We start from the raw sequence: 18325 nt of genomic DNA on the forward strand, positions 1-18325 counted from the left end.
ACAGTAGGCTTCCTTTAAAAGACCTTCAAATTCATTGTCACATATCAAAGATTGGGGTCATTTTGTGAGGAGCCCAATGGCCGCCTTGTACTTACTATGCAGTACAAAAGTGCTGAGCCAGAGAGAGATCAGTTGGTTGAGAGCAAAAGCAATACAATTTAACTATATCGGGGTTTAACTTTATTTCTCTGTCTGTTATCCAAAGGCACGGCTTGTTTGTTTTATCTTCTGGGGTGGAGGATAGGCCCAGGCTGACTTGCTGGACATGTACTCATGCTCTCTACTTCTTAGCTCCTGAATTCCTTTGATGTTTTGCTCTCTTACTGCTCCCATTCATCCACTGACCAGATAATGTCCTCCTATCCACGCTGCAGCTTCATGATCTCCATTTGTCTCCTTTCCAGTTCTGATGCTTCATCCTAGAACATTAACCTCATTTCTCTTCCCACAGTGCAGCCAGACCTCCAAAGTGTTTCAACATTTATAATTTTAAAATTTAAAGTGACAGCACGGTAACAGGCCCTTCTGGCCCACAAGGTCAAATACAACCATGTTACATAATTAATCTATTTAACCTGAAAGTAAAACATGGAAGTATACAGACACTGTGGCTGAAGCAAAAACTCAATGCTGGAGAAACTGAGCAGGTCAAGCAGTGTCCTTTATGCAGCAAAATAAAGATACATAATGTTTCGAGCTTGAGCCCTTCATCAAGGTATGGCACCTGAACAAAATGGAAGGGGGTGGAGGAGCAGGGGGAGGCAGATGTAGAACAGGGAGAGAGAATCTTACAGAACTCCCTTTGGAGCGCAAAGGAGACCTTCTTCAGGGTAAACATCCCAAGAAGAAATTTGAGTTTTGCAATGCACAGAAGTAAGTTTAACCTGTATGTCTTTGGAATGTGGGAAGAAACTAGAGCACTCTGGAAAAGACACAGGAAGAACATACAAATTCCTTGCAGACATTAGTGGACTCAAACCCTAGGTCACTGGCACTGTAATTCTTTCTTCTTTGGCTTGGCTTCGCGGACGAAGATTTATGGAGGGGGTAAAGGTCCACGTCAGCTGCAGGCTCGTTTGTGGCTGACAAGTCCGATGCGGGACAGGCATGTAATAGCGTTATGCTAACCATGCTTTTTCTCATTGGGAAGTTTTTACAATCGGTGGCTTTTCCAATTGTAGGCTTAATGTCTAATCTTCTGTTACCTCCACATTTCTTTCATTGTTTTTTAGCTACTAATACAAAGACCCTAAGAATTTCTATTCCAAATTGACCCTTGAGGGTCTATTTTCAATATTTGTGATGTATTCTTAATGATTTGGAGTCAAGTTGAATAGAAAAAAAATTGTGCACAAATAGATTAAAAGCTTGCTTCAGTGAAAGCCGGCCCTTTTGAAATATTTTCATTATGTAGGTCTCAACAGGCAGAGATCATCAACATGAATGGAGGAAGAGCAAATTGGTGCTTTAGTCACTGGTTTAGCCACTAGGTGGCGAAAGGTGTGTGTGGTTTCAGTCTGTCACGATTTTGGTTTTTTAAAGGCAAATCTAAAACCAAGCAGGGAAGACAGTCCATCATTAATCCTGACTGGAACTTCGAAAAGATGGGGATTGGTGGCCTTGACAAGGAATTTTCTGATATTTTCCGCCGCGCTTTCGCTTCAAGAGTTTTTCCAGTGGACCTTGTGGAACAGATGGGTGAGTATAAACATGGGCGAATGATAGATTTTGTGCTTTTTGGATTGATGCTTTAGTATCCCTAAGACGAAGACATTTTGTGCACCTATACAAGATGGGCACTTTTTATTGCCTTAAGAAACAAATGTCCATTTTTCCCAGTCCTCCCTGACTTTTGCTGTTGCCTTTCCATAATTGCATTATGTGGCCGAGGGGTCTGTTGTCAGGAGGAAGTTATTGATGGTGTTAGTATCTTCTCTGGTGCCTTTCACTGCAGTTCTGATGGATTAGTGGGTGGTGCTGTGGAACTGAAATTAACTTATGGTTCTGATGCTCTAATCCTTTTGCCCTGCCAAGTAAATCTTTTAGACCATTTTAGATGCAAGTTAAGGAAGCCTTGATCCCCACTGGCAATCACTGCCACGTGCACAAATTAAATCTATTGCAAGGCAATTGGCAGAAGCAAGTTAAGACGCTGTTGTTGCCTTACTGTTTTGAAAATATAAAGAAAGAGTACATGCAAGACGACTTTTTCTGCCATGTTAAATTGTGGAAAATGCATTTTAAGTGAAAGAAAATAAATCAAATGACACATTTAATTCCCAAATTTTCAAAAAGTTCAAATAGAATCAAGGAGAATCATTTTCCTTTCACCCATCTCATGAACGTGCTTTCCAATTGAACAGCTGCAGGATCTTCATTTATTAATAAAGACTTAGAATGAATGATTTCAATTAATAAGAAACACAAATAACATAGCAGTTTGTGATCAGGGATCACTTTCTTTGCAAACAGTGGTGGGACTCTGCACTCTGCCTTAACGTTCAGTGCACGAATGTGCTGGATGAACTCAGCAGGTCACCCAGCCTCCAGAGAAAACACAAGGCAGTCGATGTTTTGGTCCTGAGCCCTTCTTCAGGATGGTTCAGGCCTGAAACATCGAATGTCTTTTGCTTCCAATGGATGCTCAACACCTTTGTGCACTGCACTAGACCCCAGCATATGCAGATTTCTTGTTTACCTCTGTCTTAACGTTGCTGAGGTCATGTGTGTATTAGTAAATAGAGGCTAATACAAATCTTCTAAATAAGGGTCTTATTAGAGGATTTTAATGGGGTGTTGAACCAATTTGACTTGATTTAAGGTACAGATGAGGTGTCATGAAATTGCATGGCAGAACTGTTTGAGGGTCAGATAACCTACATCTTGATTAATTTAATCCAATTCACTTGAGCCATGCCCTTCTTCAAATATTCAGTCAACAGATAAAGGGGTGATCAATGTCACATCACATCTATAAGGAAAACATGAATATTTTCGCAAGTAAGTGGGAAGGTTGATGAGGGTAGAGCATTTGATATCAATGTTTCGGGCTTGAGCCCTTCATCAAGGTATGACAAGATCTGGGCAGGCACCTGAATGAAATGGAAGGGGGTGGTGTTTATGGTCTTTGACAAAGAGACTCAAAGTATATGAACTCAAGTTAGAGTGGCAAAGTTGTTAAGGAACCCTGCCACCCTGCACACTGCATCTCCCAGCTACTCTCATTGGGAAAGAGATACAGAAATATCAGCCAGGACGACCAGGCTGAGAAACGGCTTCTTCTCGTGGGCAATGAGACCGCTGAATGACAGATAAACTGCTCATACAATCCTTCTGAGATGCTATTATTTATTTCACAATATTTAATTTTGCATATAAATTTGTATGTGTGCTATCTCCCTGTGCTTGCATGTTTTTGCACCAAGGGCCAAAAAATGCTGTTTCGTCCAGTTGTACTTGTACAATTGAATGATGATAATGAATTTGAACTCTGCTTGAACTTCCAGTAGCCAACTATTTCAACAGCCCCCAAGCCTTCCTACACAGAGATGACTGTACTCTGCCTCATCCATTGTCAGGGCAAACACAAGCCTAAACTTGAGGAACACATAACATTTCTGGGTGGTATGATTTTGTGTCACTTCCACCTGATTCTGCTGTTTCCATCTGTTAACCTTGTTCTGTATTCACTTTTCTCTCTAATTTCCCAACCTACCTCCTTCCCAGTGGTCCCTCCTGCCTGCCTTCACTTCTCGCACCTTCTGTCCAATGCCCTATCACTTCCTGGTCCCTCCTCAGCTTCTTTCCCCCTTCATCTTTCTGTAATATTATCTTTTTACTGTAGTCTTGATACCCAAAATGTTGACTCATGATTTCTATCCACGATTTCTTACCTTGCCCTCTGAGTTCCGCCAGCATCTCATTGGCTTCTTTAGAAATGGCCTTAATGACAAAGCAAATGATAATTATTGGTGAGAATTTTAATGACGAGGGTTATGTTGGTGTCTCTCTTTAGGCGTGACTAGCCCTTGACTGTTTGTAGTATCTGTAAATGATTAATGGAAGGAAAAAATACAGATGTATGAGGATATCAGTGAACCAGCATTGTGACAGCAAATGGATTTAAATCCTGGCAAATGTTCTTCTTGTTTAAACTTTTGCACCTTTGTGCTTTTAGCTCGTGGTCACATTAAAACTTAAAACATCTCGGAAGCATGGAATTGAAAACAAAATGTTGGAAATTATTTCTGGAAATAGGAAAAAATTATGTTTCAGTTGATGAATCTCCTTCTGAAGTTAGCTCTCTTTCTCCTGTAAGATGAGGCCTGACCTGTGCATTTTAGAAACTTTTGTGATTTTTAAATCCCTGTTCCATCTTGCCATATTGATCCATTGTATGATAGCGCAGCAATTGTAAGCATCAAATATTTAGAGATCAGTGTAATGCAAAGAGAGATAATACAGGCTTTTAAGTAGCTCCAAAAAAACATGGCTGACTGTGAACCTGCACATTGCAACAAGGAGTGTTAGAAGTAAGAACAAGCTGTTGAGAGCAATGCAATTGTCAGCAAAATTGACTGAACATGTAATAGCTAATTAAAGTTTGGTTTTGTCAGAAACATTGCTATTGAAAAATGCTACCAAGAGAATGATAGTAAGCTATGAAAGAAACAGACTTTCATTCAATGGTGCAGAAAGAAGGCTGACAACTGTGTGATTGCATTCCAGGAAGGGGTATTTCCAAAGAGAACATGGTAGAAACAAAACCAAGTGATTTGATTTCCCAACTTTAAGTAGTATACTTAGCTGCAGGTAAAACCACCTCAGCAGTGGGAGTGCGAGGCAAGCAACTTGCCAAAAGAGTAAAAACACGAGTTGGTGGAACTCAGCGGGTCATGCAGCGTCCATAGAAAGTAAAGATATATAGTCAATGTTTCGAGCATGAGCCCTTCAAGGTATGAGAAAAAAGCAGGCAGGCCCCTGAATTTAAAAGGCTGGGGGAGAGGGGAAGAATGGGCATCAGGAGAAGTGCAGTCAACTAGCAAAAGACCATTAATTGGACATGGAAAAGAGAGGTCAGAATTGATCGGGGTGTGGGGGGGGGGGGGGCACGAATGGGAACTGCAGAAGTCTATGTTAATGCCAGAGACAATGAGGTGTGGTTCCTTCAAATTATGGGTGGTCTCAGACGGGCAGTGCATGAGACCATGGACATACATGTCAGCAAGGGAATTGAAATAGGATAAGTCTTACCAAGAGAGTGACAATTATTGAAGGAAAACACTCTCTCTTTCAGCTGTCAATGTCAAGGAACGAAGGAAGAAATGAAGGAAATTCTATCAAAGCTGATTAATCACTGTACTGAAAAACTATAACATTTGGAAGTATTTCTGAAAACCTTTGCAGATTTTAGGCAGATTATTATGTCCTGAGACTGTAATTTTCTAAATCAGTTGAGATGCTTTTCCTCAGCCTAAATTTGCATTTGTTGGAACAGTGCAAGAGACTAAAGGCAGTCTAAAGTGAGATTGAAAGTTATTGGAGAATTTCTATCTTGGATCATATGAAATCATAGCACATCAACTCTGATCTCAGGAAGCACCTGGATCCACTCATTTCACCTATCGAAATCAGGTTAATGGCAGATGGCCCTCCACTCCGTGTTAGATAACTGAGACCACTGGAACACTTTTGTCAAGCTGTTGTTCATTAACTATGGCTCAGTGTTTAACACAATACCAGCAAAACCTATGACCAAGATAAAGGATCTGGAACTCTGTCCCTCCTTCTGCAACTGGATCCTTGATTAGTTCATTGGCAAACCCCAATCAGTGCAAATTGGCAGCATCACATCTTCCTCACTGACCATGGCTGTGTGTTTTGTCCCCTACTCTATTTCCTGTGCCCTCATGGATTCATGGCCAAGTTTGGACCAACTCAATCTACAAATTCACTGATGACTCCACTATTGTTGCTGAATAACTGGAAATGATGGAGTCAAATCAGGAATGAGATCAAGAATCTGGTTGAGTGGTACAAGAACAACAATCTTGATCTCAGTGTCTCCTATATCAAGGAGCTTATTGTTGATTTTAGGAAGGAGAGGGATATTTGATGGGAGTCTATGGAACTTGCAGACAACCTGAAGAAGGCACACCAACACCTCTTTTATAAGGAATCTGATGAAATTTTGCATGCCATTGAATACTTGATCAAACCTCTACAGATGCAATGTTGAAAGTTGATTATTTCATCATAGCCTGGTATGGTAATTGGAATGCCCAGGAATGCAGAAGGCGACAGAAGTTTGCATACACAGCCAGGTCCAGCTTTGACGTCCCATTCATTGAATGCATTTACAGTATTGAGAGTCACAGCCTCAAGAAGGCAGGCAGACAACTTCATGAAATACCCCTATCACCCTGGTCACACCATTTTCTCACTGCTGCCTCTGAGCAGAAGGTACAGGAGCCTGAAGACCAGCACCTGTAGCTTCAAGAATAGTTTATTTCCAGCAGCTATCTTGAACCTCCCCTTGTTACACTAATCATCTACTGCTCCAACTCCACATGAGGACAGTCTAAGCTATTGAAATGTAACTTTTAAACCAAGATAACTGAATATTTATTAACTTTTGTATTCGTTCTTTTAACTTTAATCACGTATGCTATTATATTTTTTAACAAAGTACCTTTTCGGCAGTTGCAAGTGTGTGTTTTGATGCATATCTACATGATAAAATCATCATCAAATAAAGATCTAGGAAGATTGAATAGCGAGAAGAATAAGCATCATGTGAAAAAGAGGAGCTCTGCTCCAGGACACAAGTTTCACATCTCACCCAGGTCACAGTGAACCTCACCCAGTGATGATCAGATCTGGGAAAACTGCTCATTAGTGGACACATTGCACTTTGTGCTCGAGTCAGCGTATATATTTCTGGATGGTAAACATGATGATATGTGGTAAAACACTCTTGGAAAGTAGTTTAAATTATTTAGTCTGCAAAGCAGGTAAATTTATTTGGATTTGTTGGGAATAATGGGAGCATGGTTCTTATGTGGACTGAAGCTTGAAATTGGCATGCTTATCAATATGGAGGTGTAGCACCTTTTCACGTTGGTCTATTTTGTCAAGGTTAAAGATAACCACACAGCAGACTTGTTACGTTAAAAATTCCCATGACTCGAGACCACGCAATGAGATAGGGGCTCTTCATTAAAAATAAGAATGAGCTACGAGTTAGCATTGTACAACACTGGACAATCCCAGTTGTCTCAACAATACTGAGAGTTGGTTGCTCCAGTTCAGAAACAAATTTCTGTGAAGGTAAGGTGTTACTTTCTCCATCAGCCATAAATAGATAATTTAAAAATTCAAGAGAATCATTTTCCTTTGGTGAATATCCACATTTTATTTAAGTAAATTTAATTGCATTGAAAAGATGGCTGGTAACACGAGGTCGAATGGAACAGGATGCATCAATTGGATTAGATGGGGTGGGGGAGTGCAAATGGAGCAGAAACAGCAATGAGGGATGTTAAATAGATTATTGTGCTAAAGTTTTTGGAAATACTAAACAATTTAGAAAAATAGTGATTAAGAATATCCAGAGTAATGGAGCCCTGTATCTAATTTTTCAGTCCAAGCTATAAACTCCTGTTTATAAATGAATCGACAGAAGAGGGAGAAAAGTAATTTGACTGATTTCACTGTTCCTCGGGGCATTGAGTGGACAGGGACAGAGATTGAATTACATTACTGCACTCATTCTCCGATCAATAGTTTTTTGCTCTATCCTTCATGTGTTGCCTGGTTCCTCCACTGTATTGTGGCCAGATTGCACAGGTCACACACCTGCTTTCATGGGTGAGGCTCTGCTCAGTGAGGATTAGAAGTGGCTGACAGCAAACCTCCCAAGTCCAAGCAGTGATCACCAGCACACCTGGCTTATCACCTGATTCCAAAACTCTCGACAGCACATTGCACAGGAGCAAAAGATGAATATAATAACCTTCAATATGACTTCAGAATGCCATCTAAACCCTGATAAAACTTAATTGAGCAAAAGGCTTAGCCTTCTGTACTATGGGTCTTCTCCTTGATAGGCTGTCACATATCCAGGTGGTTTCAATACCAGGACAATCTTGACATTTCCAATGTGCAGTTAACATTTCTTGGCATTGTTCCAGATTCTTGGCATGTTGAAGCAGGTAGTGTTTTTGTGTATATCTTCCCTACCCCCCTCACCATCTCCCACCTTCTTATTAAAATTTGGCATGGGGTAAAGTTTCCAGGACCTTATCCTTGTGTTCAACATAATATAGGTTCTAAGTCGCTTTGAAGTAGCTGCTTTGTGAATCTGTTTATTTAAGTCTCTGTTTGCTGATTGAGTAGGAGAGTTGGGGGATTTATTGTAATCCTTTAAATTCTGCTCTAGCACTTCTACATTGCACCATATAATGCAACAGGATTAACATTTGTTAGACTATTTGGAGAATTCCTTGGTAAGAATAAAATGAGCCAAAGTCTCCTTATTGCAGAAATTTGCAGTCAGTTGCCTGTATGTTTTCTCAAAAGAAAATCTTTTTCTACTGCCTTTCCGTGTATTTCTCCAATGAAAGTACTGTGTCTTGCAGAGATGCAGTATTGTGACATGCAGTAGCTATTCTCTGCGTTTTTTATCTGTTCAACCAATAAAGATGACAGCAGAACCCTGTTGATAACCATTGTGACAAAGGTAACAATAGTTGTGAATAACTATTTTTTAACCTCTTGCATTTACCTTGGAATTGATGAAGAATAATATATCTTTTAAAACTATTACAGCACTGACGAGGACAGAATCGGCTTCCAACCTGTACTGTGGCCAGTATTGCTTCGTGCCATTAATGGCTGGTGATTTTAAAGTAATGAAGACAGCTAGTTGATCAAAAATTTGGCTCAGATGTGACAGTATTCATCTCCAAAGAGTTTAATCCCCAAGATTAATAAAGTTATAGGATTAGTACTGTATCATGAAATATTTTTCAATGGACTGGACAGGCCCTGTGAAATCGATCAGCTTGGAGAAGAGGATAATTGAAATATATTAGAATAATTTATCCTACAAAGCTTGTAAGAAATGACAAGAGGACTGAAAATATATGGATGTTTGTGGCTCTGAAGCGGAATCGTCAGCTGATGTAGGTGACTAACTTTCTCACCCTGATTATTGAAAGCAGGCTGGGCCCAAGATGAATTGTCTCTCGTGGCACCATCCTGCCCTCTCCTCTCAATCATCGTTTTATGATGCTCTTTTGCTATGGACCCAGGTCGGCTTTTAATTTGAATTTAGTACTACAACACGGTAGCAGTCCCTTCCGACACATGAGCCCACGTCACCCAAATACAGCTATTTAATCTGTCAAAACCTTTGGAATGTGGGAGGAAACTGGAGCACCCAGGGGAAACCCACGCAGGCATAGGGAGAGCGTACAAACTCCATACAGTGCCAGATTTATACCCAGTTCTCTGGCACTGTAATAGCATGTGCTCACCACAGCACCCATGCTAATCATGCCTTGTTAGTTAAATGACTGAAGGAACAAAGAGAAAATGAAATGAGTTGGTAGATTTTGAGAGATCTCCGCCAGTTAGAGAGTCTCATTCACAAGATTATAGTTAAAATAAGGGGTAGTTATTTAAAATGGGGTGCATAGGAGGTTTTTCTGCACAGAGGATGATGAATCTATAGATTTTTCTATCCTCTGGAGAATGGATTATTGGAAGTATAAAGAGACTGATAGCATTTTGAAAGACAGGCAATTGAGGATGCGGGGAACTGGCAGAAAAGAGGTGCGACCTGGGGCAGATAACCATGATCATATTAAATGGCAGAGCAGATTTGAGTACTTGAGTGGCCGACTCATTCTCATTTCATTTGTGTTTCTGTTCATGCCCACTCTTTGTCCTGATGGTTAATATTGCCAGGAATTGAACGGGATCTGATATAGAGCCCTGCAGAGTCTAACTGCATGCTGTCCTACATTGTGTTAAATTCTGAAGCTCATTTCATAGTCATGTTCCTGTCTCCGTGGTCATATTGTCCTTTTGAGTGAAGTTGTTATTTTAATAGTGTTGGTGTTCACTCTGCATGTCACTTGTTTAGCAGGAAGTCCTAAGCTGGTACATCTAGAGAGTTGCATTTTTATCGTGTGGAGCAGAGGTTAGTTGCTCCAAATGCTGCAGGCTGAATTTGGAGCCAGTAATTTCATGAATTATATTTTTGCCCTCGGCTACTTAAAAGCATTTTGTAGCTGCTCCCATCAGCTCAGTGACCTGCTGGTTCCCACTCATCAGATTTGTCCTCTTAAACTTCCCTTTAAGTAGGATGGGGTTGTTTTATGACATCCTTCACTGAGGATTTTTTTTAGACAGTGAATTACATCATAAGCGATGGGCATTATTCCTTTAACTCTATGTTTGTATACTGTGCCAAAGGGTCTCTATTAAGTTTCTGATGGATATTCCGGATGCTACAGCTTTGTTGAAAGAAGAGGAGGATGAAATTATTAAATTATGACATGAATAGGTATGGTAGACAGGCAGAATCTTTTCCCAGGTAAAACTTGGATGCATAAGGTGAGGGTGGATCAAGTGTTTTTTTAATAGAGTGTGTAAAACAGGCTGCCAAGGGTGGTGGTGGAAGCAGCTATGATACTAGCATTTAATTTTTTCGATACATGAATATTTAGGGAATATCATGTGATCATGTGCTGGCAGAAGACGGTTTAATTTTTTTGCATCATGTTCCTGTGCTTTACTATTTCATGGAGGTAATCAAGAACATCTGCAGATGCTGGGTTCCGGTTCTTTTTTAATTTTTTTAATTTTTCACACTATGACCCAAATACACACAAACATTTCCCTCTTGAATATACACAGTGTCATTTTCTCCCCTTTTCCCCCCTCCCTCCTTCACCACCCCCCCCCTCCCCACCCACTCAACGTTCAACCTATGTGATACATTAAACCCTTTAAACAATGTCATCACACAGTGAAAATAAACAAGAAATTGGTGTCTTCTACTTTTACCCACTGGGTCAGTTCATTTCGTCTTCTTCTCCTTCTGTCATTTTAGGGGGTAGGACTTCTCTGTGGTCTTCCATGCTGGGTTCCAGTTCAATGCAGAAAAGTGCAGGAGAAACTCAGGACAGGCAGCATCCATAGAAAAAGAAAGTTGGCATTTTGCGCTAGTTCTTCTGAAAGAGGGCTCAGGCCTAAAACACCAAATCCCTTTTACTTTCTCCAGCACTTTTGTTTGCTGTTCCATAGTGTACAGGTTGATACTTAAGTTGTCATCAGTGACAGTGTGTACTCCTTGACCCAAGTAAAAATCATTCCTTGAGCCTCCCCTGGTCTACATCTCTTAGTTTGCCCTATTAGACATGAAACTCCCAAGGAGTATTTAGCCTTATACTGTGAAAGAAGAAAGTCTGCAGACATTGATTGTTTTTTCTTTGGCTTGGCTTCGCGGACGAAGATTTATGGAGGGGGTAAAAAGTCCACGTCAGCTGCAGGCTCGTTTGTGGCTGACAAGTCCGATGCGGGACAGGCAGACACGGTTGCTGCGGTTGCAGGGGAAAATTGGTTTGTTGGGGTTGGGTGTTGGGTTTTTCCTCCTTTGATTGTAGTAAATACACAAAAGTACTGGACAAATTCATCAGATTCCACAGCATCCTTAGGAGGCAAAGATATATAACCAATGATGTGGCCTGAGCCCTTCGTCAAGGAATGAGCAAAAAAGCAGGCAAGTGTCTGAGTAAAAAGGAAGAAGAGAGGAAGAAGAAGGAGGAGGTGCATTGATCAACAGCAATAAGCCAAAGGAAGCAGGGAGAAAAGCTGAGGGGGGGATGGCCTGTTTGACATCTTATTGCTTGATTTTTGAATTAATGACATTGGGCTGTTTGCCAAGAAAGCATCTTCTTTTAAAAAAATACTGTCTTGGAGCTCCTAGTTGAATATAAAATGCTATAAATTACAATGTCATAAAATTTAGTTAATTTTTATATCATAATTTTCCCCAATTTTTAGAAAAATGTATGTACACCTTCAGTTTTAGTTGGTCACTTATTCTCCAGGATGCCTTCACCTTTCATCTAGGTTGCAAGCACGTGAAAGGTATTCTGCTGTATGGACCACCAGGATGTGGGAAAACGCTAATGGCTCGACAGATTGGCAAGATGCTGAATGCCCGTGAGCCCAAAGTTGTGAATGGTCCCGAAATTCTCAATAAATATGTGGGTGAATCAGAAGCCAACATTCGCAAGCTCTTTGCAGATGCAGAGGAAGAGCAGAAGAGGGTGAGTGGTCTGAATCGTGATGAGTAATTTATTTTGGCAGTGGTGCTCATTACAGTTGCGGAGAATGGGAAAGGAGAACATTTCAGGTATGTTTGCAGCTGGTGGTGGATGGGCGCTTTGCCAGCGCTCCCTCGATCATGTGGTGCAGACTAACTCGGATTTTAATCCTAATTCTTTTGGAGAAATAAATTGCTTTTGATATTATGGATTAATTGTTTCTAACCTCGTTCAATGACAGTGCTGGAGACCACCATTATCATCCATGTTCTTCGCATTTCAGTGTGGATTAAATGCTCTTTTGAGAAGATTCCTAGAAATTGTAAGATGAAGAGACTTGGTTATGAACAGTTAGGCAGTGGCTTTTCAGCCCATACATTAGAGGGTGATTCAACAAAAGCACAGCTCTAAAGCTGCACTTGGATTGAATTGAATAATGGAGCAGTGGTGCCTTAATATGCTACAGAGGGTATTAACTGACTCAGATATGGCCACTACCCATCAATCATGTGTAGACTCTTGAAGGTTCTCTTTTGATTTTTTGGCAGCCCCACAAATGTTTGAAAACTGGTATTGAATCTGCTTTTATATTCAGTTTTAATAAATAATAATGATTATAAAGGTGTAATCTTTTTTGTTTTATTTTCATCCAACAGCAGTTTCAATTTAGTTTTGATCCAGATCCTCACACACCTTTCCAATTCTGCCATCCCCCACACCATCAACCCAAGCTCAGTATCTAATTTCTTTCCCCTACTTGGTGACATCTCCCCAAGACTCGCACTCCTCCCTCTGGTTGCCATATTCCCACACTCCATTTTTAATTTTCACTTAGATATTCAGGCCCTTTCGGCTCATGAGCCCATGCCACTCAATTTATCTACACCCTGGTACATTTTGAACAGTGAGAGGAAACTGGAGCCCCCGGAGGAAAGACATGGGGAAAATGTACAAACTTCTTACAAACTGTGCTGTATTCAAACCCAAGTCGCTGGCACTGTAACAGTGTTGTGCTAACTGCTGCGCTAACCACGCCACCCTATATTGTTCCTGTATGCCCACCATGTCTCCCTTAGCTGGTTTCACTCATCACCTTCTTATAAGATTCCATAATCTGCAGCCCCTTGTCAACTTGTTACCTCCCAGCCTCTGTCACAATCTTCACCCTTTCCTCTCCCAGCTGGCTCTATCTGTCCATCAACTCCTCTCTCAGATCTACCTATGGCTTCCCAGTTCTTTCCTCACACTCCTCACATTTTTACACTGGCTTTCTCTCCTTTATACATTCACCCTAATGCGGGGTATTAACCTGAAACGTCAACTATTCCCTCTCCACAGATGCTGCATGAGCCACTGAGTTCCTCCAGCAGTTTGCTATTTGCTGCAGATTCCAGCTCCTGTGAAATTTCATATGGTAGAATACAGATGCACAGTGGAGCATTGAGCCAATGGAAGGGCATTGTCATTTGATGTAGACATATCAGCTTCACCAGAATAGATTCTGGAACTGTTCTCTTTTAATTAACCTTGATTTTGGTTTAACATTGCTTGTTATTTTGGACAGTGGGGCTTAAAGTTCTCATTCTGGATGAGAGCTATTTGTTTGAAAAGGTCAGCTCCCATCTCATCCAATGTCAAGGCAGATCGCTGAGGTGATGACAGATTTCCATGACATCGACGCTGTGAACTTTGTGGCAGTCGCTGCCTTAATATTTAATTCAAAAGTTTTTTTTTTGGTGTGTCTTTTCACAGCTTGCAGCCAACAGCGGCTTGCATATCATCATATTTGATGAAATTGATGCCATTTGCAAGCAGAGGGGGACCATGGCAGGCAGCACGGGTGTGCACGACACAGTTGTCAATCAATTGCTATCCAAGATAGATGGAGTGGAACAGCTCAATAACATCCTTGTTATCGGTAAGGCCTGCGAGCTGACCTGCCTGCCGTTTGGCATTTTGGATATTTTGTGTGACAGCATTTGGGCCTCGGTCCATCATCATTAATAATGCAAGAAGGAATTTATTGTGCTACTCAGGCCTGATGTATCGCCAATGTTGTGCTGAAGTGCTTTCTTTATCTTGTAGCAAGGATTCCACAGCTATATGTAACACTTACCCCTCCACCTCCATTCACTAAATTTTACAATTTTGTCACTGGATATTAAAGGATATGAGCTACCATCTGTGCTTCCTTTCTGGAATTATATTTGAACTATTATTTATGTTCGCTTTATCAGTTTTTATTTTAGCAATTATCTAATTTTTATTTTATTTGTGTAAAATACCCACTGCACATCATGACGAACGACAATGTCTTCAAATGACAGTAATTCCAACCTGTCAATTCAGTAGCTCTCAGCATCTTGCCCCACTCAACCTTTCTAATTCCTCAAATCATTTCTTATTTATTGTGTTCTGCATTTCCAATTATACCCATGAGGCATCAACTTCCATCCAGCATTGGTAAGAGGAAATGAACATGGCTTCCCTCTTAATTTTCAAGGAGTTTTAAAATTATTTCAAATCTTTTAAATTTAACTGATGTTGCTTCAGCTTCTTTGTTAATGCAATCCATAGATCTCTCAATGTCACCACACAGGTTGATAGGATAGTTAAGGCCTATGGTATACTGGGCTTCATTAATCGGGGAATTGAATTCAGGAGTCGTGAGGTGATACTTGTAGATCTATAAACCTTTGGTGAGACCACACTTAGAAGATTGTGTTCCATTCTGGTCACCTCATTACAGGAAGAATGTGGAAGTTATGGAGAAGGTGCAGAGGAGATTTGTCCGGACTGAAAAATACTGTATGTCTTGTGAGGCAAGGTTAGAAGAGCTAGGGCTTTTCTCTTTGGAGAGAGGGAGGATGAGATGCAACTTCATTGAGGTCTACAAGGTTAGTAGAGTCATAGATAAGGCAGACAGCCAGCACCTTTTTCCCCAGGGCGGAGATAGGAAACACTGGAGGACATCTGTACAAAGTGAAGGGAGGCAGATATAGGGGAGACATTCGGGGTATTTCTTTTTAAACAGAGTTGTGGGTGTCTGGAATGCATTGCAAGAGGTGGTGATGGAGGCTGGAACAATAGGACATTTATGTGACTCTTTAACTACATGGATGAAAGAAAAATAGAGGTGTATGAGATAGGGAGGGTTTAGGATTTTAAGTCCAGGTTGGCACAACATCAGTGGTCGAAGGACTTGTACTGTGCTGTAACATTCTCTGCTCAACTGGAACTCCTTTCATATTTCGCTTAGTATTGCAGAAATTTATCATCCTCGCCATCTTTTAAACTGGCTGGCTATTTGTTAAATTACAAATTCCCATTATTGTTTACTAAATAATTTTTGAACATTTTTCACTGGCTGTGAACATGCACCTGGTATGAATTGCTCTATGTTTTCCATTTGAGTTTAGCACAAGTTTTAGATTGAAATTTGGTGCTTTGAACCACTCCCTTTTAGGTATGACAAACAGACCAGACTTGATTGATGAGGCTCTCCTCCGACCTGGCCGTCTGGAAGTCAAAATGGAGATCGGTAAGTTTTGACCTACACTTCTCTTGTACTGGCTACACACAATCAACTGGGAACTAAAAGTAGTTTAACCCAGTCCTTCATCTACATTCAAAGGTCTGCATAGATTTCCTGTTTGTAGTGGGTCTGCCTGTGGATGCAGAGTGTTAATTCCTGCTGTGCACATCTCCATTCAGTTTCGCCTCACTCTACCTATTTCTCAGGGCATGGTTTGCTGGCTTGAGCTAGACAGAGGCTATAAAGTTTGGCAAAACCACCAATTTTTATTTTTTATTTTTTAAAACTTGACAGCACATGGTAGGATGGTATAATGGGTCTACCTTCTGAAATGGACCAAATAAATGTGTTCCAAAACTAGGGTCTGACAAGAGGGAGCTGAGCCATTTGTAATTTCTTTTGTGCCACCTTTTTTCCTTTGAGTGCCAAGGTACAGTGAGTGAGTGACCTTTCAACATATCACTGATTTTTGGTAAGTACAATGCGGTTATTTTAATAATTTGATGAGCCGTGGCATTAATAGTTCATCAGTTAACAAAAGATGGCTGTCTTTTAATGTTTCTACCTGTTCTTTCATTTCATATATCTTTTCTAACCTGCATTACCTGAATTAACTGCCCAAGCCCAATCCATTTCTGGCAAACTATAATTTTGCACTGTTTTTGTTGGAAAAAGACAGTTAAGCTGCAAAGGTCACATATTCAGGTCTTATTTGTAAAGCTATTTTTTTTTCCCCCAAGCTTCACATCATCCCCTCTGTTCTCCCTGTTCCCCCAAAGTTAACTCATGAAGAAGGACGAGATGCATGTGGATTTGAAGTCACTGATATGCATACGTGTGGCTTTAGATGGAGAAGCTTACGGTGCCAGACCTGAAAGTAATACTCTCATTGTTGAAAATCTGAAAATGAAACAGACAACTCTGGGAATATTTGGATTGGACTCCAACCACGGAGAAAAGTTAATACTTGCAGTCAGTGTCTTTTCAATAAATCATTAAAAGTAATGGCATTACAAGTACAGAATGTTACTGCAATTGAATGGAGCGACACTTCTTTACTCTCAAATGCATCTTTAATGGCAACATCTCTTAAGCTAGCAGACTCTGCTATTTTTCATTATGTGAGAGAGTTTATTATTGTGTAAGTGAGTACAACGCACAAATGCACCAAAATTCTTACTTGCTGAAGCCACATAGGTACATAAAATATGCCACCAATGGTATAAATTAAGTTGCCACAATGTGCCATGAGACAAAGATAATATTAAAAGATTGGGACTTTTGGAGGACAAACCAGGGGAGGATGCACACAGTAAACAGGGAATTGCAGAGTGCAGTAGAACAGAGGGATCTGGGAAAGCATACAAAATTCCTTTGAAGGGGCATCACATTTATAGGATCGTAAAGAGAGCTTTTGGCACTTTGGCATTCATAACTCAAAAGTATTGGATAGGGGAGTTGGGATATTATGTTCAAGTTGTACAAAACATCAGTGAGGCCATGTTTGGAGTATTCTGTGCAGTTTAGGTCACTTAACCTCAGGAATGAGGTCAGTAGTTTGTTATTTTTGATTTGTTTAACTCACTGCTAAAGTTAATCTTAGTGCCTTATTACAGTACAATAGAAGCCTATTGCAGTCATTGAAACCCATGCCACCCAATTAATTTAGGATCCCCGTGCATTTTTGGAGGGTGGGAGGAGTCCGGAGCACCTGGGGGAAACCCCAGGCAGATTAAGAGGAGAAGGTACAGACAGCGCTCGATTCGAACCTTTTTTTGCTGGTGCAGTAATAAATAGCATTGCACTAAGCTAGCCATTTTCTGTGAACTAATTTTGTGGATCCATAATGTAGCAACTTTTTGCGAGCTTCTTGTATGGCGCGCAAACTCTTGTACTGATATCTCAGCATCAAATGTTCCATTTTTACCTTTGGAAAAAGACCAAATGTTTTCACAGGTGCAGGAAATGTCAGCATATTTCAAAAGTTGCTAAGATAATTCCGTACTGAAATAGCTGGTGTTCTGTAGCCTGCTTGTTCATCTTGCATCCGGACAGTTTTTTATAAATTTTGTTATGAGAGAAGTGTCAAATGATTCATTAAGAGGTGATCGGAGTCAAACCAGAGCTTCCTAGAACTTAGGAATTAAATCAGCATCATTGAACCAAAACTTGTGGCTATTAAACTTTTTCGTGGACTGATCTTCAGTCAATGTTAATGTTTCACTGAGGACTGAAGAACCCTCACCAAGGCTGTGTATCTTAATCCTACACTGTTGAGAAGGACAGACTTCTGTAATTTTTATCAGGGAACAAATAGAACTGTTTTTTTGAAACAAACCCTCTACAAATGATAGTTTCCTCATATGGGATAGATTAAAAGCATACTTGAGGGGACAGATAATTTCATATACAAAAAAAAAGAATATATGGCAGAGGTCAATGGCCTGGA

The 18325-nt window shown here is 40.4% G+C and overlaps 1 protein-coding gene across 1 annotated transcript in view; it reads left to right on the top strand.

Annotated features, from left to right (window-relative positions):
- Positions 1-18325, top strand: part of LOC138746717 (vesicle-fusing ATPase-like) — a 119897-nt gene that overhangs the window by 11089 nt on the left and 90483 nt on the right. Inside the window, exons 5-8 of the mRNA XM_069905043.1 lie at positions 1543-1698; positions 12145-12344; positions 14094-14259; positions 15808-15882. Of these exons, the coding sequence (XP_069761144.1) occupies positions 1543-1698; positions 12145-12344; positions 14094-14259; positions 15808-15882 (597 nt within the window). The remainder of the gene's footprint in view (positions 1-1542; positions 1699-12144; positions 12345-14093; positions 14260-15807; positions 15883-18325) is intronic.

This window comes from Narcine bancroftii, chromosome 12 (assembly GCF_036971445.1).
Source record: "Narcine bancroftii isolate sNarBan1 chromosome 12, sNarBan1.hap1, whole genome shotgun sequence".
Classification (NCBI taxonomy): Eukaryota; Metazoa; Chordata; class Chondrichthyes; order Torpediniformes; family Narcinidae; genus Narcine; species Narcine bancroftii.